Source organism: Vigna umbellata, chromosome 2, assembly GCF_029865625.1.
Source record: "Vigna umbellata cultivar VRB3 chromosome 2, Vumbellata_1.0, whole genome shotgun sequence".
Classification (NCBI taxonomy): Eukaryota; Viridiplantae; Streptophyta; class Magnoliopsida; order Fabales; family Fabaceae; genus Vigna; species Vigna umbellata.
This window is the reverse complement of record NC_142166.1, coordinates 44,265,478-44,287,691: the sequence shown is the minus strand read 5'-3', so window position 1 is coordinate 44,287,691 and position 22,214 is coordinate 44,265,478. Positions and strand designations below refer to the sequence as shown.

Genomic DNA, 22,214 nt, shown 5'->3' with positions numbered 1-22,214 from the left:
TATATATATATATATATATATATATATATTTTACTTAGGTATTTTAACAGCAAGTTAAAAGTTAACTTTCAAGGAACACCCCAAATTTCAATGCTATAATAAATGAAATTCAATTATATATAGCAAGTGGAGTAGTTTAACCACTTCTCCCCATTCAATGGTATAAAGTTAAATTAGCACACCACAAGGCTAATTATGTGGATTAATATCATTATTAATACACACGAAATAAAGTGTCACTAACTGCCGAATTTTAGCAAAATTTATAAAGGTGGGCGATGTAGCCAAGAAACAAGTAACATGGCAGATGTAAGAAAATCCCCTGTTTTAGAGGGGAATCAAAAACACTGTGAAAAAAAAATTTATTCATAATTCAAAATGGACTTCAAACAAAGAATAGTAGAAGTAATTTTGTTTTTTCTGGTAAACATAAGAAACTAATAATCTCTAGTAATCTGAGTTTATTTAGAAGACTGAAAGAATAATCATAATGGAGAAATTGAAAGTAAAATTCCGTAAAAATAAAAAATTACTTTCCATAACAATTTAAGTTTGAAAGTTTGAAATTAACTAAAAAGTAAAATTAATTTATAATAAATATATCTAGAAATTTTTGGGTCAAATTTTTAGTTTATGTTTAAGGTTGAGTATGAGTTTGTTTACATCGAATGTTCATGTTTTTTTCGTAGCTGAATGGATACTAGATCATTAATTGCTTGTTTTTCAAAGTAGTCCAAAATTTCGTTCTGCTGGAATAATACTTATATTTTGATGCTAAAGTAAGTAGGTTGATTGGTTAACAATTAATGCAATGTATATAAAAGTTATTTAGTAGAGTTTTCTTGATAGTGTTTATTACGAGTTTTTATCTTTTTGTTTGTCTAATTATAATTCAATTATATCTTAATCAGTATTAACAAGTTAATTCTTCATTACCATTATTAATCTGACCATTTTGTAACCAGTCGAATGTATTGTTTGGTTAAGGTAGTCTTTCACGAATGATATCCGTCCTAAGTAGTGGATTAAAAGCGATTCGCGGTCAAGAGAAACTTTATCCAAAAAAAACACAGTATAAAATGATTGATCTAGAAAATTTTAATCTAAAAAATCATTGATAGTTCAAAATCGTTCAATTGATGGTTGACCTTCCAAAATTAATAAGACAAACATATAATACAATATATAAAAATATAAATTTCATTTTATAAATTAATTTTATAAAATTAAATTAAATTTAAAATGATATTAAAATCAGTATATTTGCAACAAAATTTCTTGTTTATTAAAAAGTATTATACAGCATGGAGCCGATCGATGTAGGCGAGAAGAGACATGAGGGTACAATGTTGATGTAGGTATTGTGTGAAGTTCTTTAAGCATTACTCGAAATTCCTCTTCAGTTTCCAATAAAAGGGTGTTACATGACACAGCACATGTGGGGACCAAAGTAACTCAAACCACAGCCTACAGCTGCCTTAGCTTCCAAGTCTTCACACCACGCTTAACCTAACCTATAATATTACCAACCCAAGCACTGCCAAAACACACACACATACACACACAATCTTAATTTCTGCTCTGCAACCTCATAATTCAGACACTGTCATCACCAGTACACCCCCTACTATCTTCGTTCACCCACCACAACCTACCCTTTCTTTTATTAATAGAAGAGGCAGAAACAGGAAGTCATATGATTATGTGCCTACTAATATTATTTATTATTATAATTATTATTATTACCTCCCTTAAAGCACGCCCCAACTGAATTTCAGCCTGCACGCTCTGCGCCCCTGCGTTACAGCTATCATCCACATTACTTAATTTCGCCTTCTAACATATTTTAAATTCCCCCCACCACTCACTCACTCCATCTAATAACATCTTTCATTCAAATTCATTCCCACTCTCATTCTCTGCCAACACCTGTTCACTTAATATATATTCTATAACTTGTCAATTAAGCAATCTTCTTAAAAACAAAATTCTTCTATTCAAATCACTTTTCACTAAATAATTAACAATTAAATCAACTTTTAATATCTTCGGAGGTGCTCATTCGTGTTCCCAATCAAAATTTTCAAATGTTTTCCAAATACAAAATTTTATTCTTTATTATGCCATTTAATTTTATTTACTTACCCTTTATAAACATAATAATTATCTGACCAAAACAATCCATATTATTAGGAAGTGACACTGAATCAAGAAAAACCTTTTTGTCCTTTTTATTCCACTTGGAAGTAATATGTAGAGAAAAATATCTACAAGTTTGACGGATTTACTTTTTCTTATTTTTATTATTCTTCTCATGTTTCCGTCAAGTAATATATAATGTTAATCTAAAGTAGTCTAAACTTAATGACGATAGTTATTCTTTTTCATATAATTTTCCAGTTTTTATAAGATTTACTTTTTCTTATTTTTATTCTTCTTCTCATGTTTCCGTCAAGTAATATATAATATTAATCTAAAGTAGTCTAAACTTAATGACGATAGTTATTCTTTTTCATATAATTTTCCAGTTTTTATAAGAGACTTAGTGCCAAATCAATACTAAAACAAAATTAAAATAAAAAATAATATATAAAATTAAAACTAGTATTCTTTAAAAAAGATATTGGTCGTTCTTCCCTACAATGAATATCTGAAAATTTACATTAAAAATATATTGTTATTAAGATATTAGAGGGTACAATATAAACCTATATAATAAATATAAAAAAAGATGTAATTTTAACCAACTTTAAAGTCATCGAAATCCCAATTTTAGCCGAAATAGACAAAGACATTGCTGAAAATAAATGATATTTTCCTAACTTTTACAATAAGAAATGAGGCTGAACCTGACTTTTATAATAAGAAATGTGGTTAAACCTAACTTTTATAATAAAAAATGAGACTAAACCTAAAATGACATACAAAACATCAGAGTTTAAAAAGAATAATTATCAAAATAACAATCAGTTACATTTTATCTCTCTGAAAAAATAGAATAAATAATATTTAACCTTAAAGATCAAAAATAAATAGAATTATAAAAACAAATCTAAAGAACCTGGCAAAGAAGTAAAGTATGAACGGAGTTATGTGATGAGTTGTCAGGTATCTATTTTAGTTTAGTTAGAGTCGGCTAAGCAGTATTTCCATAGACTGGCATTTACAGCTGAAAATAGAAGAAAATAATACAACATAAACACGGTTACGAAGCAGGTGAGATTTCTGCTAAAAAATAAGATTAAGAAAAAAAAGCTTTTTCTTGATTTCCCATAATTGTTTAAAAAAAAGACAGAAAATCAATGAAAAGCCACACGTGAATACACTGAGCCCACTCTAATACTTGCTTACTCTCATCCTTCTGTACAGCCTGTAAATTGTTTGTTAGTAGTAAAATGCCTCACTCAAAATGAACAACCCCACTAAAAAATTTTAAAAAGGAAAGGGGCAAAACACCAAACGACAAAGAAAAACGCCGGAATCACCCAACCAATTCCACCTGCTGGCACAGCTCCTTCCTAAGCCGTTGAGAGAAAAGCCTGCAGGCATCAACGCTCAGATCCACCGCGGCAGCCAGCGCTACGAACGCCGCCGCATCCTCCGTGCAGTTGACATGCGGCACGCTAATCTCCACCTTAGGCTTGCTGCACCTCCCCTCGCCCTCCACGCTCGCTGACATCACAAAACCTCTATACATACAGTAAGGCCAGAGGCCGTACCCATAGTCCCCGCTGCTCCTCGGGCTGCATGCGGGCGACGTTGCACTCCCCGGCGTGGCACGGCCGTTCGATCCGCCGTTATTTCCTCCGCTGCGACAACCCATATCAATGACAAATTTTCCTCCTTTGTACGTGCTCAGCGTGGACTCCGCAAGCACTATGCCCGCTGCGCTCATGCCGCCGTTGGTGTCCGGAATGAGCTCGAAGCGGTAGCCGAGGCCGTCGGAGCCGCCACGCTCACGCCACGCCTCTAGCCTACCCCAGGGCTTCCATGTACCGTCGCTCGGGCGAAGAATGAGCCACGAACCGGGATTGGAGCAGCTGACCCGGTCCGAACCGGGCGAAGCGACGAAAGGCGTGACCATGGAAGCTGCCGCAACCGGCGAACCGGAAAGGTCGTGAACCGTAATGGACCATCCCTTGCGCTCCTTACCCGGACGCTCGCGCTCACTTCCGAACGAACTCAACCAGCTTCTAGAACCTCCCGGCTCTGACTGTAACGACCTGAACGAAAGAGAATTATAACCCCATAGTTAACACACTGCACACACACACGGCTTTCACACACTCTCACATTACTAAAACCGTTGCACTCATGAAAATCCAAATCCTTAAAATTGACTCTTAAACTAAACCAATCCTAAAACAAACTATCCAACCAAAATTTGTGCATTTCAGAGCAGTCACATTGAAATTCCTAGAAGTAACAGTATGTTCAATTGAACTTGACTTTTCAATTTTCCTTGCCAGCATACAGTGGATTACCTAACAATAGCAACTAGCATAATTTAAACGCTACAAAATTCTAGGTTAAAGTAATGACGTGGAAGTGAAGAAAACTAACCTGGAACGGTGATTTCGGTCGCCGGTGTTTCTGAAACTGAACTTGCAGGTGAAAACTGGTTGTGAGATATTACCCTGGATCTGAAAAACTTGGGGACTGCATTCAGGTTCGCCATCGAACTGGAAGACGAATCTGGGGTCGGGTTCGGCTTTTACATTCAAATGGAACTGAGCGGAAGAGCCTTTGGCGTCTTTCCCTATCCTAATCCAGCCATTGTGGAACACGGTGGTCTTCGCTACCGTTCCCGAGAGATCCAAAGGCACGGAAACTTTGCCGAGGAGTCTCCCGGAGTTGACGCCACAGGTAGTACCTCTACGGCCGGTATAGATCGAGATTTTGAGGCAGAGCTTGCCGGCGAAGATGGATTTTCCGGCAAGCCTGTCGAGATCACACTTGCTGAGGTGGAAGGTTGCAGCGATGGGGTGGACGTGGGAGTCGGGGAGGTTGTTCTCGGGAGGGATGAAGGGAACAACTGCGGACTGTAGAGGGAAGCTCTTGAGCTTGATTTTGCAGAAACAGGGGGAAGAAGAAGGGTGAACGACAGAGCGCGCCGGTTTGGAAGCAACGGGGATTTTGAGGGCGAGGTTGCCGACTGTCAACCTGACGAAAGGGCAAGGATCCATGGGGAGAAATTAAGGTTGGTGAGAAGAAGAAAGGGTGTAATGCTAATGTGAAGGTGATGGTGGTGGTGGAAGAAAGATGAGATTAGTGAGAGTGTTGTTCATGAGGAATGGAGGAATGGAGGGAAGGTATGTTTGGGGCAATAACGGAAAAGGGGGAAGAGTTGTTTTGTGTGTAGTGTAGTGTGGTGAAATGAGTTAGTTGTTGAGGGGAGGTGACATAAAGGGCTTGAGAAAAAGAGAGAGGGTGGGATACAGCTGGGTACAGGGTGTCGTGACTCTAGTGGCTGGGGAACCCATGTTGACGGTATCTATTGTTGTTGAGACTCTCTCTCCTCCGCTGCACTTTGCTGGGCTCCACCCTCTCTGATATCACCCTACCTCTTCTTACCCATTGGATTTATCCATTATTATACTATTCTTTTTTTATTTTATCTATTTTTATATCTTTTCAATTTCTCAATTGCCCTTCACTTTCTTATTTCCTCTTGTTGCCTACTGCCTAGGGGTAAAGCAGGTTGAGGCGCACCTGCCACACCACACGTGGAGTTCCTCTATGTTATGCCTTCCACACTGCACGCTACTGTTCAAGAATCCTATATATATATATATATATATATATTCTTGCAAAATTCACTTTTTCTTTTATATTAAAAATACCTTCTTTTTTTCTTAACTTCATTCGTAAAAAGTTTCACATTTTCAATGATTTTATCCCTTAATCTTAAATCAAATATATTCTTGGAAGTGAATTAGTTATTAACTGGTTCAAAATATGATGATGACATGATCAATGTGTAAATATTATTACTTTTTATTTTTTAAGTAGCCAAATGTAAATAAAGTGTTTACACCATTACATTAAAAGTCTTTTTTCCTGTTTGAATTAGTCGTTCTATGTATGGCTACAATTTGAGAATTTTTCTTTTTAGATTCTTGAGTTAATAAGATATTATTTTTAAAATATGAATATGCATTTTCGAACGAGACTTTTAGTGGATTGAAAACTTTTTTTAATGTATATTTTTGAAGATTGGAGCGGAAAGAAATTTTACCTACAAAATATAATTCGGAAAAGTTTAAATTTTTTGAATAAAATGAGTACGAGTGTATTTTTTTACGATGAAATACTATATCAAATAATAACGATAATGTGTTTTCACCAAATATCTTATAAATATATAATATTAAAGAATGTTATAATATAATCACATTAATAAGATTTAATAACATATAATATAAATATATAACAAATATATTTTGAAATATTCTTCAATAACTTTAAGTTGAGAAAGTTAAATGAATTTTATTAAATCATATCACTTAGACTTAACATATTTGTTGGATATATATATATATATATATATATATATATATATATATATATATATATATATATATATATATATATCAAAGAAGTTTTCAATAATATTTTAGAATAAGATAGTTTCCATATTTTAAGATTTTTAAATAGGTTTTAAGAATTAGGATTTCACATTTGAGGGTTTAATTAGGGATTCTTCTATCTTGTTATACTTACAAGTGTTGTTGTTGATTTCGTCTAATAGCTCTTTTTGCACGTTTGAATTGGTGAAGTCCATTAAAAAGAAATTAAAAAGAAAAATCAGATTTAACCCTTACGAATATAGAAGGTGGAGTCATTTTCATGGTCTCATAGTGATCTGTCGAAGGCATTGCATAGGTTAACTTATAAAATATTATATATAAAACATGAGACATGGTATATGCATCTTAAAGATGGTCTACATGGCAAATAAAAAGCACTAGATTAAGATAAAGATGTGCAAAACATTTATGAGATGGATGAGTGATATGGATTATTTAATTGACGTGCACAATATAGTTGATAAAGTTGTTAGTACAAAAGTAAAATTAGTCGGTTTTTTTTAATTTAGACTTAAAAAAATTATTTGAGGGAGAGTCAATTATTTTGAAAGAAATAGAAGATAAATTCTTTTCAAGGAATTTAAAAGTGAAAATAAAGATAGTTGGAAGTAAACTTTATTTAAAGTTTATGAATAATTTGATGGATGCAAAAGATTAAAAACATATTTTAATAAATTAAGTAATAAGATTATACATTTATCTTTGTGGTTAAAATTAGTAGAAAGTGAAATGTGATTAGTTAAAATTAATTTAAAATAAAATTTGATGATTTTTTATAAAAAAAAATAAGTATAATTAATTTAAAATAAAACGTGATTGGTTAAAAATAATTTTAATTAAATATTGAATTGTAAAAAAATTAGTACTATTATTAATTCATTATTTTTGTCATTATAACTTATATTAGAATTTAAATCTTGTATTATTTTCTTCATTAGTATTATTTTTAAATACTGTATATTTTATTATTACTAATAAATACTTTTAGATAGAGGTATCACCACATAATCTTCATAAAGGTTCAAGCAACACAACTTATATTCAATAAGCAAATAATAATTGATATAAAATATTTATGAATACTCAGAAAGTTGGAGTGTATAACTCGTGACATATATACCAAGAGATTTTAGTTAAAAGTGTTTCACTTTCTTCAATGTATATGCTAATGACATGATAGAATAGATCATGTCAAGGCATGTATTATAAAAAACAATGTGTACACGAGATCTCCTGTTAACGAATAGAACTTTACTTAATAAGGAACTTAATTTTTTATTTCTTTTCTCTCCTTTCAATAGTTGTATGTTAATTAACATAAACTCAACTCCTAGGTTATTACATTTAAACACTCAGACTTTCCTTAAAGTATTTATAATCTTTTGTCAAATCTTAAAAAGTTATACTTTTATAATTAAAATACAACTTCAAAGTTAGTTAGTAATATGAATAACAAATAAATCCTTTTTTTTTTGCATGTGTTGTCTAACTTGTTCCGATTTTAACAAGGAACAATTTCTTTGACTAAATATGTATAATACATAGTTTTAAAATTGAGTATGAGACTGTAAACGATTATATGTGTATTTGTTTGGACTCCGTCTGTATATTTTTATTCTCATATTTATCCCGTTTTAAATTACTAAAACATTAACAGTTTATTAGGTAAGATATATTCAATGTTTTCCTTTATCTTTAGTCTTGTTTGTTTGGAAAAACCTTTATTTATTTCTTATGCCACACTTTTTCGTCTTCTCTTAATTATTGTTTGACTTCTTCAATATTCATAAAGGTAACCCGTATCCCTAAGATACATCTCTTTTTGTCACAACCTTGATTATACTTTTATCTTTTATTTGTGTGATTCCATGCAAACGATTTATTAAATTTTGTAAAAACACAAACATTAATTTAATCAATTAAAATATTTTTTTATGAGGCACATTTGATTATTTAATTTTTTTTCAAGTATTTTTATGATCAATATTTTTATTAATTGTTTATTTATCCACATAAATAAATCTTACTATTTCAATTTAAAGTGCTCAACCGCGTAAATATTTAAAATTTATGTCATTTTAACAATAAATCCTTGATAATATAATGTTTACTTCGATGTGTTTTTTATTTCTTTGTAAAAGAAGTTATTTGATTAATAATTAAAACAATAAAGTTCAAGTATAAGCATGACCATTATCCAATGAAAATGAATGAGACATAAATTTTATTGTTGTTATGTATCACGGTATATGGATACATGTTTACTTCATAAATAAAAGATGAAATGCCTAAATCTATTTTATGTATGTGTCATTAGTAGTTGGAAATGTTTGAATGGTAGTTACATATTTTTACTGAAATATCGAATGTCTTTTTGAATAAGTTGTAGAAGAAATAAGATCAACTTATGTATTGTGTATTGCCACAAGAAATTGCTCACACCTAAGTACGAATTTGGGTTTGAGTAGTAACAAAGGAGTGTCTTCGTGTTTTTGTCGCCATGTTCCTTATTAAATGGATTTTGTTTGCGTCCTTTTAAACATTGTTGATAACAGCTAAGCTACTGAGTTAACGGACAAGGGATATTAATCTTTGTTTAAATTTAAAAAAAAATCTATAGAATAGATAATTATGGTCACTAATGCTAATTATGTATCTCGATGGACCTAATCGAAAGAAAAAAAAATTTTATTTGTAATTTATTAATTTATGCAAAAATTTTAGTTTGCGAGAAATGTTCTTATTTTTTTTATTTTATTATTTTCATCTTCTATAAATGTTTTTTTTTGGGGAAAAGGTTGTCCAAACAAGTTTATACTTAAAATTTTGAAAGTGTTTACTAAATGGATAAATTATGAGATAATACATAACTAATGGACGAATAAGAAGAAAGAAATAGAGAAAGTAAAATGATATTTTTATTTCAGTACCTTTTGGCATTATTTAATAATGCTAGTTAATAAGAAATGATTAAATTAGTTTCAGAGAGACCACATTAATATTAATTAACATTTTGGAAATAATTTTTCTTGTCTATCAGTGTAAAAAACAAATTTAATTCATCATTATAAATTTAGAGATTAAATGGTTCATGCTTCTGTACTGTTATCGAATCATGGATTAATTTCAGCAAAGGTGTCTGCAAAAGGGGAAGCCCAAAAGGTATAGAAAGAAAAGACCAGGCCCAGTAAAGTTCGTGAAGAGGGAGGATGTTTCTTTCTGTACCCTGTCAATTTTCTTTTTACACTCTTCAAAACATTCCAGAATAATGTAGTGTAAGGAAAAATTTAATGGATGAAGGAGGAAACTGTCGAAGAGGGAAAAAGCACATAACCTTTGGGCCTTGTACCTCCGAACCAAAATCCGAAGGGTAAATTGGGAAGTTTTGGAAAAATATCTGAGAGGGATAAAGCGGTAAGAGATGAGTGTTTGAGAAACAACCGAAGAGAAGAGAGAAAAGCGAGAAGAGAGAAGGATGTCGTCGTTGTCGAGCATGTTTGGGTGTGGAGTGGTGATGGCGCCACCACAAGCACTGGGAATTGGAAAGAGAAGTGACGGAGGATTGACGATAGTGTGTTCGTCTCGGCCGCAGAAGAAAGCGACTGCGCATCACATGAAGACTCGGCCACGGAAGACGCAGCCATGGGATATAAACCGCAAGCCAACTGTGTACGATCCTATGCCTCCTCTTCCTCCGGATTGGACTCTCGTTATTCCTGCTGACGCTTCTTCTGCTTCCTCTGCTCCTCCGCCTCCCTCTGCCTAGCCACTCACTCGGTACTGCGTCTTCGTTTTCATGCTTTCTCTGTTTTCTTCAAGCCTCATATTCGCTACTCTTTAAACATTTTATCTTATATTTCTTGTTTAAATCTCAAATGAAACTTTTTATCTGTGCATTTGTTTTGGATGAATTCACTCTCTTAGGTACGGTGAGCACGAGATTTCGATTAATTTGGGAACTGATGGTTAGGTTTTCTGAATGCGAGATTTCGATTAATTTGGGAACTGATGGTTAGGTTTTCTGAATGCGTTTAGTATACGTCAATTTTTAGACTAAAACTGGACACTCTCCCTACACACTCAGGAACCCTTTGCAACTACCTTTAACTTTATATTTCTGAATTCTTGTAGACAGATGTTCTTTCTGCACTACTTTTCTTCTTACAGTTTTCTTTTTCACATTTTTTTTTGTCCCTTATTTCTTTTCTCCACTTAGCTATGTTCTCGCATGTATACATATACTAGAGAAATTAAAGAAAGAGGCATAAGTGGACCAATATCGAACACCTTCAACTCAAAACTAAGGCAGTAGGAAAAATACTTGAATGTACAGTCTGACCAAGGGTCTGTGTAAATATTTGTAATGGAAAGTAGTTACTGCAGAAACAGAACAGAACAAAGCTGTTAATTACCACACACTTGTGTTAACCAGAATACTCTCCCTTAATCTAAGTTCTCAAAAGGAAACAATTCGTATTTCATTTCTCAGTTTTACAAATTCAGACACTCAGACAGCATAATTCAGCTGCTTTTATGTTGACTTAAGAAGTCGTATTCTTTGCAAGTGGGTCTAAAGAATCAGTTTATCATTTGTATATGTGCTGCCTTCCCATCCTTTCTCTTGATCACAGTATTTTCCATTCCTTCTGCTAACAGAGTGCTAATGTATGCAATTCTGATCTTAATTATTTTGCTAACGTCAAATTCATTCAGCACCTCTCTTTACTCAGTCATATAGTTTTAACAACCAGTATTAAAATACCAAAATAGGGAGATCAGTCACCACCAACAATACTGGATCCTAATCAGAATCAGAATCTCGAGCCACATTTGTCTTTTGCTCACTGTTTTTGGTCTATTTCCCTTTTGCATGCCAACACTCAAAAGCAAAATGGCCCGACACAGTTGTAACAGTGTATTTCTTTTTTCTTATTAAAGCCGTCTTTCCTTGACTTTTACCATTTCCTCCTCCTCCTCTACTTGAGAACTCGGAACTATCTTCACTCTCTTTCCTTTATTCGAGTGCCAATTTTCCTTTCCTCTTGTTTGTACCCTTCTTTCCATCTTTCTTATGACCCATCAGTTTTCTCAGAATTTTGAACTTGCACATGTTTGATCTGTCTCTCGTGTGGGCACGAGTCTTTGCTCATCACGTGTCTCAAGTGATTGAATGTTTAGTGCTTGGAGAAAATATTATTTACAGGATATTTTGTAAATTCAAGATTCTAACATTATTTTAAATTTAAAATGCTTTTACATTGTTGCTATATTGTATTTTGTACATTTATATGGTATAGTAATCTATTTGTCTTAAGTGTTGTATGGTATATATTACCAACTTTAGTCTATTTTTATTTACTTATACTACTACTAATAACAATGTATTTATACGTTTTTATGGAAGTTATAAACATAATTATTTTTCACTTTTAAATGATGGTATTAGATGTCTCACCTCATATAAAAGTTTGAAAGTCTGTGCATTTGTGTGCGTTATTTTGTAGAATTTTTAATGAACTATTTTTTATGATGCTGTCAAAGCTAATAACAAAGGGAATAAATTACTGCGATAAGTTTAATAGTAGGATTAAGTTAAACACGGATACATAACCATGACTAAGCTAAAATTACTTTAATTTTTTTTAATCAAAAGGTTAATAATTTCATATGTTTAACCAAAAATACACTAAGACCAAAATTAAGAAAGGATACAGGTGTAGGAACGGCAATAAAGGGGGATTGCGAAGGCTTATGATCTTATATCTTCAATCATGGCATGAAGGAAATAAAAATTTGATATTTAATGTAAGTTAAAAAAGAATCTTGCCACAGCCGTAGTTATTTATTTCTTGCCATTAGGCTATCTATCACTGGCCCAGCTTTCTTCTCCAGCATGAGCTCCGCAAAATATGATTTTTAAAATACTTTTTTCGATGGCGTTTTCTTCCTGAACCCCTATAATTTCTTCCCGCATTCCTATACTTTTGAAAATTCCAAAATTACTCCTGTTCCTAAGATATATAATAAAAATAATTTAGGATTTTGAACAGTAGCATTTATGGATGGAAGTTCATCTTGCACACAGGTGATGGTGTTAGTTCCATGGTTACTATTTCGTAAGCAGGTTTGTGTGCGGTGGTGGCCGGCTGCAGTACGTCTGCAAGATGTATTTGTACGTGTCGGATTTCCAGTAATCTTCGGGATCCGTAATGATGTGCCGGACTGTACAATCCGGTAATCCTAATAAGAATAGCATAAGAGGACATGATTTTGGACGAAAACACACCCCAGCCAACAATCACTAATGCCAAATACAGTAACTGTACTTACCTCTCACTCTCAGGGATGCACGGACGAATCAACTGGGTCTTCAAGCTACCGAGGTGCAGAACCTTGCGAGATGCAGAACTTTGCAATGGAGTATTTATGGAGGTGCGGTGGTGCGGCGGAAATGGAGATATGGAGGTGGAGAAACTTGTATGGAGGTGCAGAGATCACTGTGGCGGCTACGTCAAGGGAAAAATATTTTCTTATTTTTAACTTAAGGGCATTTCTGTCATATTTACTTTGGGCTATGGGGTGCCGGATGAAGTTATGGGGGTGCAGGAAGAAAGAGATTTTTTCTATGGTAGAAACAAATATTCAATTGTTAATGATATTTTACGTGTAATTCTTTTTAGAACTGTTTATATATTTGGAAGAAGTTATAATATTTTTTATATAATACGACTTAAAACTCAATGAAGTATTGATTTATTTTGTTAGTGTTTTTTTAATATCTTTCAATAATGGATCATTTAAAACTTCAATACCTTTGTGATGAAATTCAAATATTCATATAAGATAAAAATAATAAATACTAACACTAACTGGAAGAGTATAATGAAAAATTAACAATCAATAACTAAAAATTTCAAAAATAGAAGAGACCATAGATTGAAACAAAAAGGAAAAGAAGTTAAAATCATCAGAAGAGGATAATGTAAGTTTTTCGAATAAGTTATATTCATATTTTATGTTGCTTATAGTAACTACTGCGGCACTATCTAATGTGGAGAGAAATATTTAAGTTTAACAAAAAATAGGGTGCAGTTGTGGTAGGTGGACCTTGCCTGTCATGTTGCCATGTGTATTTATATAAAATTGAAATTGATATAAATATTAATTCTTAATTCATTAAAATAAAATAATATAAATAAATGGTTTATAAAAATCATAATATATTTTTAAGGAGTATAAATATTTAAAAAGTTATGGAAGCTTAAAAATTAAATTAGAATTTTTGTAATTTGTATGATAAAAATTAAGTTTTAGTTTAAAATGTAAAGAGAAAACTGAATAAAAATATTTTAATAAAATTTATTGATAAACATGGTGATAAGTCAAACTATTAAAGGTGAAAATAATTTTATCTGAGACATTAATTCACGAGAAGCCCCCTACCTCCCATATCTGTTTACAGTTCATTGAAAATGACATTAGTGAAAGAGAACCCCCATTTTCTGAAAATTCCACCAAATAATAATAATAATTTGAAAAATAAATTGATATAAAGGTAATGTTTAAATATAAATTCAAGTTCAAAAAACAAATTATTACACATTTATTTATTATTACATCTAAAATTAAGTTTAACCGAATCACATCTTGATTATCCCAATGTAAACATTTATGTGAAATGCAGGAACACTTCATCTGGTGGTGTTAAGTAGACATGAAAAAGAAGGAGCTCGTTTGTTGGATTGTAATAAAAAAAAAAAGAACAACATGCATTAATTTTGAAGATAAAAAAAAGATGTGTACTTGAACTACAATTTGGTCTAGATTCCCTACTGTAAAGTATTTTTAGGCCTTCTATATATACAGCAAAGAACGGTCAGTACATTTGAAATCCGTCAACTTATGGTCATACCCACTGAGGTCCCGTCAAATTCATCCCTTCGGTCATCAGCCATAACATTCCTTACTTTAGAAGGGAAGACAAGTTTACCAGAAGTTGTTCTGTACAGGTCCATCTTCCCAAACACATTTCTTCGTAATTATTTTCCCCTGAACTTCCATGGCACAGCAAAACTGCAAAAATTATTAATATTCTAAGATACTTTCCTACAGATAAGCCCGAGCTTCAAACTGACTCGATAGACGAACGTGCTTACGCTGTGAGAGGACATAAATCAAAGGGCTAAAAGGATTTATTTTAGCCTGATCTTTTCTTGTACTTCCCCTGCCCCAGGCTCAACAGGAAATCAGTAAATATGTGTTCATACTCAGGCATTTTGCCATATCCTGCAACACCAAGTATTTAAACGCTGAATAATTTCAAAGGATACGCACGTATTCTCACGTAGTTTAAGACTAGCTATTTCGTAAGAAAATAGTACAGATACACGATAAGGAATAATGATTCAAAATGAACATAAAAAGAAATATCAAAATAAATTATTGTACGTGACCTCTTTTAGCATTTTTCTTTTCAACACCTTTTCTATTACTAGGTGAAATTAATCTCATTTGGGTATAATATCTGTTAATGGGTTATGATTTAAACAGTAAGATCGAACGTATATATATGCTCTTACCAGGGAAGTAATTTATGTCGATGACGTAAAAGTGATCTCTTGTTCCATATTCACGGATAATATCCAGGTTGAATAGACGAAGACCCTAGAATAAGAACAATGACAAAAAAACCTTATTGTAGTCCTTGTATAGGCAAGAAACCTTCAAATAAAAGAATGCGCAAATTACCAATCGCCATCGAAGTTCCTTAGCTAGTTTCTCTAGTAATGGCCTTGGAGGAAGCTCTGCAAGGAGAGAAAATGACAAAATCAGAAGACTAAAATACAGTTTAGTCGTTAAGACTTTCAATATGCACGAGCGTATATATCTTTTTAGCTCTGGATGACCACACCCGTAAAACAAACACTTCCTTCATCCACGCACATGTAAATGTGCTGAGATTTCTAATTGACTTTGGATCGCCACCCTACCCATATCATAGGCCGGACAAAAGTTTTATTATAGTCAAACAGATTATGAAATAGAATTTTGTTTGAAATAGATAACCATAAAATTATAGAGAATTATCACACCAAACCAAAAATGTTTTTAAAGAAGGGACATTATCAACAGATGAGAACCAACCAGGAAGTGGTTTCTCTTACGTTTGCGAATGAATAAGACAAGGCCTGGTTTTTTCCCTTACAGGGGAGGGAGAATTGTGAAGGCCTGTTTGTTTTTAAGAAGTAAAGTTCTATAGAAAGTTTTTATACAAGACATGATAATTACCAGCGACAGTAGGATCCAGATCTGCATCATCTGCCGAAGCTGCAGCACACGAAACCCTTGGAAAATTATATATCCCAGCATCTTTGGAGAGTTCCCACTTGCTAACATCAGGTAATGAAAACCGCCTTACTACCTTTATAGCATCACCAACTATATAAACCTTGAAGAGAACACCCCCTACACAAACAATGAAGTGGCATTTCTCGTTAACTTTATCATAATGATTTGTAATTGAACATTTAAGGGTAAAAAATAGATACAATATATAAAATTGCTTACCATGATTGACAAATTCCTGAAGAACAAGAGGAGGTTCAAGTTTTTGAAGGGAAAACTTCTCATAAGCAAGGGATAATTCATGTGACTTTGCACTTCCATCGGCAACTAGTGGCTTTGCAACTAAAATGATTTTGAAGTTGCAAACATAAGAAAGAAAGTTCAAATTAAGGAATACAAAATTAAGTACTAGGATCAGACACAAAAATAGATGGGATTACCATGCCTATTTTCATAAGTTCTAATGACTTTGCCTCAAAAACACAACCCTCGTAACAATAAATGTCCATGCGTCCATGCTCTGAGAAATCGCATAACTGCAGCATCTAAAAGTAGTTGAAAAACCAACATATACATACCAAGGGGTAAAGTCAAGCCAGCTTGGTTGACCAACTCTGGAATAGCGCATGCCTCTCTCTTGATAACTAATTGCCGAGGAACACCCACGATGCCTGCATGATGATATTGGAAAACTCAATACCTACTAATAACTCAACATGGCTGAACATACAGCATCACTGAATAGTAATTCCATAGAGCCACAATTCATAATCAAGGTGGAGACAAAAAAAAAAATACCATAGGAATCACAAAGGTTCATATCTGCTACAGCCTGAAGCATATACTGACGGTTGCGTAAGTGTTGTATGGCATCTGGAGGGTCCAGAACTGTAACCTCAGGATGTGACTGCCTATAATCCTGAAATATATCCAGAAGTATAAAAATTAAGAAAAACATTTACGTAGAATAGAAAACATCTGGAGGACACTAGTTCTATACATTTTGTAAAAATAAGTACGTAGAATTGGCTGTGAATTAAATAGCCAAACAGCAGTTCAACATTATTTTTCTCCTTAAGAATATGTGTTCATCCAAAAGAAACCTTAGTTCAGTTCACAGTTTCTCCTCACAATAAACAAGGAACGCTAATGTTCCCTTCAGAATACACTACAACAAATTCTGGAATGCAACGTCCAAGACTATTCAATTCAGAGAACATATAGGGAATCTTCATTCAAGTCTCATTAATAGAAATGTGTAAGCTTAACGACAATCAAGAAATAGCGAATTCAACAAATTAGGTAGAAGACTACACGATAATCTGCCTCAATTTCTACAACAACCATTTACCCAGGCTATATAAAAAGAACTTGCATTCACATCTTTCCTTAAAGACACTACCAGACTATTATTTTGTTCTCTTTCATTTCTGGAGATACTTTATTTCTGTGAGGTTGAACACCTACACTTCACACATGTCCAAAGCATAAAGAAATACCTCCTCTCAGAACGAAAAATGTTATACTTTTAAAGCATGAACAATAACTCCATCATATAATTTTATTATAAAAATTTAAAAATTATACATTAAATATAGAAGACATCGTAAGAAGTATGAATATTGTAGGAATGCAACAGCTCATACAATATATTTGTGTTCAAGGAAATAAAAGCAGAGACTGGGTTTATTTGACATCTCATCATATAAAAGATTACAGGAGGAAAGTACCATTAAGTCAGTTTCACAAATACTCAAAAAACTATGGGTGGAATTTTCAACATTGATGATATTGTACCAAAATAGAAAACATAACACCCAGAAAGTCGGGCTTGAGTAAAATGATATGATATCTGAATGCGACTAATCAGTAAATTTGTAAAGAAAATGCAAAACTCTTTCATTTATCAGTCGGTTATACAGGACTTTCCAATATTTTAGGTTTTATCTGAAAGTTCCATCTTAAAATATGAAGAGCGCTATTATTACAGTATAAAGTCGGGCTTGAGTAAAATGATATGATATCTAAATGCGACTAATCAGTAAATTTGTAAAGAAAATGCAAAACTCTTTCATTTATCAGTCGGTTATATAGGACTTTCCAATATTTTAGGTATTATCTGAAAGTTCCATCTTAAAATATGAAGAGCAGCTATTATTACAGTATAAAGTATAAGATTGCAGTTTTTTTGAATCAGATTCAAGACTTCCTATAAATTCGTACAATTACTTGTAGACTCGCGGACAATATTTTGGAGCTTACGGCAGACATTGTCAGACACACGCTTATGTACAGTACAACCAACAAGTATTATCATAGGCCGGGCTGCAATTACTGTTAATGAGACAGACAGCACAATTTAGGTCCCCTGATCAGAAATCTTAGAGCCGTTAACCTTCAAATTTAGGTCATTATGACTCCTAATTCCCGTTTAGAAGCATAGAAAACACTAACACAGCAGCGCTGATAATTGCAATATAAGAAATTAAGAACGGACCTAATAATTTACTTTCTCTCTTTTAACCAACTGGAAGTCCATCTTAGAGCATCCAGAAAAAATGAAACCTAGTTAATGGGATTCAAAAAGGAAAAATCTGTTGAAATTTATTTGCTATGTAAAACCTGACAAAAACAGTTAGATGTCCATGAAAGTAGCGACACCCTCACTTGCAGGAACCTTGAGGCCTCCACCTCAACTACTGGTTCATGATTCATAACGAGAGATAGGAAGAATCACTCTGCAAATTATGCCAGATAGCAAGTTAAAAAAGCTAGTCGTTGACCAGCCTTTCATCGTTTTCTTTTTACATCCCACTTAGCATCAAATGTATAAAGAAACAACACAAGAAGCAACCATAACTATTATGATTGGATTAATTAGCACAACAGAAAAGAGCAGAAACACGCGCTAAAAAGGGGGTGGCTGGTGGGTGGGGACAAACCTCAAGAACCTGGCGCCACTCTTTCCCTGATAACTGCATTTTCCAAGAAACAAAATGGAAAAATCAGCCACAGATAAACCGAACAGGTATCATTTGAGCATTGACATAAATACATTGAATCTTTTATGAGTTACCAGTGGATAACAAGCAGTACAGAAATAATTTGAGAAAGATAACGAGGAAATTCACAGGAGGAAATCATAACCTTATGCAAGACAATATCAAAAGGACCTTGATCTGAAAGGGGCCTATTATGGTCAATAGCCACGAATAGTATTCCCTTGTTCCTGCACGAAAGTCCGTACAAATTGAAATCAGTAACAAACCGAGTACCACAACACGGTCATGTTTTGAAGGTAAAAGGACAACATTATTGAACCACAAAACGGGATTGACACAAGAAAACAAAAAAGGTACAAGTACGATCCATGTATTCAGAATTTGAGAGGAGGCTCTCAGACAAGTTTTTCAGAAAGAACAACGATTGATGTAGTTTCCGTAAAAACAACAAAATTGGTAAAATATCTTCCCATTTGCAACAGATTCTCCAAGGATCACATATTTTCGGTTCGCTTTCTCGCCAGCCTAACGAAAACGACGCGCGTGGGAAGAACCTCATTTAATTGAAAATTGAAAATAACCTTTCACGAAGAATTCTCTGGTTTGAATTCACATAAAGGCAGTTATCCGACGAAGAAACGATTTATTCCAGTTAATAATTCGTTTTTCTTTAAACGCAATCAATTAAATCGCAACAAGACACGATGATGAATGAATTAACCGTTATGGCTTTCTGTTTACCTAGCTAAACCTTCAAGCTTAGGCTGTAAAAAGCTCTTAATCTTTTTAGTAGTAAGAGCATAACCAACCACAACCAGTCTCTTGGGCGACGAAAACCCCGCATTGACCACCGGACACCATTGATTTTGGGCCAGGGTGACATCATTCTCCACCACTTCCTCTTTCTCACCACCGTCGTCGTTCTCCCTCAACCTCATATTTTCACCGAAAACCTAACCCTATCTAAGCTTAATTTCGAAGAGAATGAAGAGGAAGAAAGAGAGAAAGAGAGAGAGAGAAGCGAAATCGGTATTTGTTGGAGTGGTTGGAAGAGGAGGGAAGCGAAAAAAAGGGGGAAATGGTTGGTGGAGAAGAAGAAGGGAGATTTGGAATTCAAGAGAGGAAGGGTGTTACGGGAAATGAATGAAACGAAGGTAACGAAAGAGTGAGAGTGAATGGATAGAAGAGGGACCGCAGAAGGGGTATTTATAGAGAGATTGCTTTGTGTTATGCTGAGCTGTAGAAAACTGAAGATAGTACTCACGATGATGAATTCAATTTCCATCATTCCACGCGTTAGAATCACGCTGCTCTGTTTGGATTCACTGTTGCTTCGGGTTACGAGTGAGTGAGAATTTATGTTGCACTTTATCCCTAGTTTATATATTTTTTTTTTAATTTCTCTCTCCTTTCTTGTAATTTAATAGTTTAATTATCTTCTTTGTCTTGAGAATTTTAAATAACTCTGATTTTGTTTTTAATTTTAAAAAAACAACAAGAAAACTTGTTTCAAAGACTTCGCTTTACAATTTTATTTAATTCTTAGTTTTATATATTTTCAATTTAACATTGATTCGAAATATTAAAAATGTGGCTCCGTTAAATATATAAGCATTCCCACGTTCCCATGCACCGACCACTTTAAATTCAATCCCATAAAGTAAAGTCATACATTTTTTATTTAATTTAAAGCACTTGATAAATAAATGAATAAAACAACGTGTTTAATAAGATTTTATAGTGTTGTAAAATGTTATTGTATTGATTTTAAAATATTTTATATATGTAATAACTAATAAAACAAATTAAAGCTTAATCAGGACCGATATGTGATATGCTGTCTGTAGTTTGCTACCCAATCCGCAAAGTTTAGCGTTAATAATATTTATATCGCAAAAAAACCTACACCTAACAAAAGACAAACCATTATAAATACCAAAAAGATTTTTAAAAAATATATATAAGTAACGGAATTAGAGAAATTGGTCTTACGTACTTTGACCAGATAAGTTACGCAACACAGACTTATCTGAACTAGAAAGATGAGTCAGTTCATACAACTTAATTCACGATGTTATCTCTAATTTAAAGTTCAATGTCATTGTTATATATCTTATTTAATGTATTGCATATTATTAAACAAATTTTAAATATAATAAGAAAATAAAAGATACGTAAGTTTTTCTTTTATAATATTCTATTCCATTCTTCAATTGAGATCAAAGGTGGTGTGACCAGTTTAAATTTACGTATCATGAAAGAAAGATTGAAGTCATATCTATATTTATAAGTTTACGTATCATTTATGATTGGCACCCGTAAAATATTTATGTCGTCTCTCAAATGACACTATTAAAACTAATTATTATATATGTAAGATATTATTTAGTTTTAAACTTTATCACGATTTTATATATGTTTTAAATAGTAAAAAAAATAAAAATATTTAATCTGACTTTTTTTTAAAATAATATGAGACTATTAAATATAATAGAATAATTTTAAATACTAAAATAAATCATTTCCCTAATGTGTGTTCCATTTGTTCCTAATATATTCAGCTCTTGATTTTTTTTTCTATTTGTAACATTTTAAAATATTACCTTTACTATTAAATATAATAGAATAATTTTAAAGACCAAAATAAATTATTTTCCTATTGTGTTCAATTTGGTCCTAATATATTTAACCCTTGATTTTTTTTTTTCTATTTGAAACATTTTAAAATATTAACTTCAGTTTATAACTTTTAATATTCGTAAACGGTACACGTAAACGAGTAGACCAACGAGAGGAGCAAATTCATTTCAAACAAAAACGATCCCATTTGCTATGTTAAAATAATTATTAGTTTTAAATATGGTGTGATTATATACTTAAAATATTTATTTATTGTGGATTTTAATTATATTAAAATAATCTTCTTTATTGCATGTACAGTCAATAACTAAATACATAACATGCGTATGTCTAGGTAGACCGTTATTTATATTGATGTGTTGTGTTATTAATGTCATTACTTAATAGTGACGTGTTACGTTTTTAATTATGGCAAGTTATTAACAATTTTAGGTTAATCTAATCAATGCTAAAAAATATAACAATATATTACCAGTAGTGATAAAAAAATATAAAAGATTTTAGAAAATAGAAAAATAAGTGAAAATAAAACTGGATGATATAAATCAAAGGATATTGTATCCACTTAATCTAAAAACATGTTTTATTATGCCATTGTTTTACACAGTGAACTTATCACCTACAATATATTATGATA

At 32.6% G+C, this 22,214-nt stretch overlaps 3 protein-coding genes across 5 annotated transcripts; 1 reads left to right on the top strand and 2 right to left on the bottom strand.

The window, feature by feature from the left end:
• Positions 1-3,241: 3,241 nt before the first annotated feature.
• LOC124842000 (formin-like protein (DUF1005)) lies at positions 3,242-5,650 on the bottom strand. The gene is made up of 2 exons (XM_047318402.2): positions 4,564-5,650; positions 3,242-4,223 (listed from the first exon to the last, which is right to left on the bottom strand). Exons 1-2 carry the CDS (start codon positions 5,184-5,186, stop codon positions 3,482-3,484), a joined length of 1,365 nt encoding a protein of 454 aa, XP_047174358.1. The 5' UTR covers positions 5,187-5,650; the 3' UTR covers positions 3,242-3,481.
• Positions 5,651-10,015: 4,365 nt separating this feature from the next.
• LOC124841988 (large ribosomal subunit protein cL38-like) lies at positions 10,016-10,480 on the top strand. Its single transcript, XM_047318375.2, has one exon. It carries the CDS (start codon positions 10,066-10,068, stop codon positions 10,354-10,356), a length of 291 nt encoding a protein of 96 aa, XP_047174331.2. The 5' UTR covers positions 10,016-10,065; the 3' UTR covers positions 10,357-10,480.
• Positions 10,481-14,338: 3,858 nt separating this feature from the next.
• LOC124841986 (inositol-tetrakisphosphate 1-kinase 3) lies at positions 14,339-20,123 on the bottom strand. Of its 3 annotated transcripts, none has more exons than XM_047318371.2 (11): positions 19,679-20,123; positions 19,083-19,164; positions 18,878-18,910; positions 16,734-16,854; positions 16,514-16,606; positions 16,158-16,277; positions 15,879-16,055; positions 15,339-15,394; positions 15,170-15,254; positions 14,747-14,876; positions 14,339-14,663 (listed from the first exon to the last, which is right to left on the bottom strand). In XM_047318371.2, exons 1-10 carry the CDS (start codon positions 19,873-19,875, stop codon positions 14,788-14,790), a joined length of 1,053 nt encoding a protein of 350 aa, XP_047174327.1. In that variant the 5' UTR covers positions 19,876-20,123; the 3' UTR covers positions 14,339-14,663; positions 14,747-14,787. The 3 variants fall into 3 exon arrangements, with proteins under 3 accessions (XP_047174327.1, XP_087963113.1, XP_087963114.1); XM_088106987.1 differs by lacking the exon at positions 19,679-20,123 and adding an exon at positions 18,558-18,673 and having other exon boundaries at positions 19,083-19,152; XM_088106988.1 differs by lacking the exons at positions 18,878-18,910; positions 19,083-19,164; positions 19,679-20,123 and adding an exon at positions 18,433-18,457.
• Between the last annotated feature and the right edge of the window lie 2,091 nt (positions 20,124-22,214).

Coding starts and splice junctions, on each gene's coding strand:
- LOC124842000 (XM_047318402.2), bottom strand. CDS start 5,186: ATGGATCCTTGCCCTTTCGTCAGGTTGACAGTCGGCAACCTCGCCCTC. Junction 4,224..4,563: donor GACCGAAATCACCGTTCCAG/GTTAGTTTTCTT, acceptor TCTTTCGTTCAG/GTCGTTACAGTCAGAGCCGG.
- LOC124841988 (XM_047318375.2), top strand. CDS start 10,066: ATGTCGTCGTTGTCGAGCATGTTTGGGTGTGGAGTGGTGATGGCGCCA.
- LOC124841986 (XM_047318371.2), bottom strand. CDS start 19,875: ATGAGGTTGAGGGAGAACGACGACGGTGGTGAGAAAGAGGAAGTGGTG. Junction 15,395..15,878: donor TCTGGATCCTACTGTCGCTG/GTAATTATCATG, acceptor CTCTCCTTGCAG/AGCTTCCTCCAAGGCCATTA. Junction 14,877..15,169: donor CGACATAAATTACTTCCCTG/GTAAGAGCATAT, acceptor TTGGTGTTGCAG/GATATGGCAAAATGCCTGAG.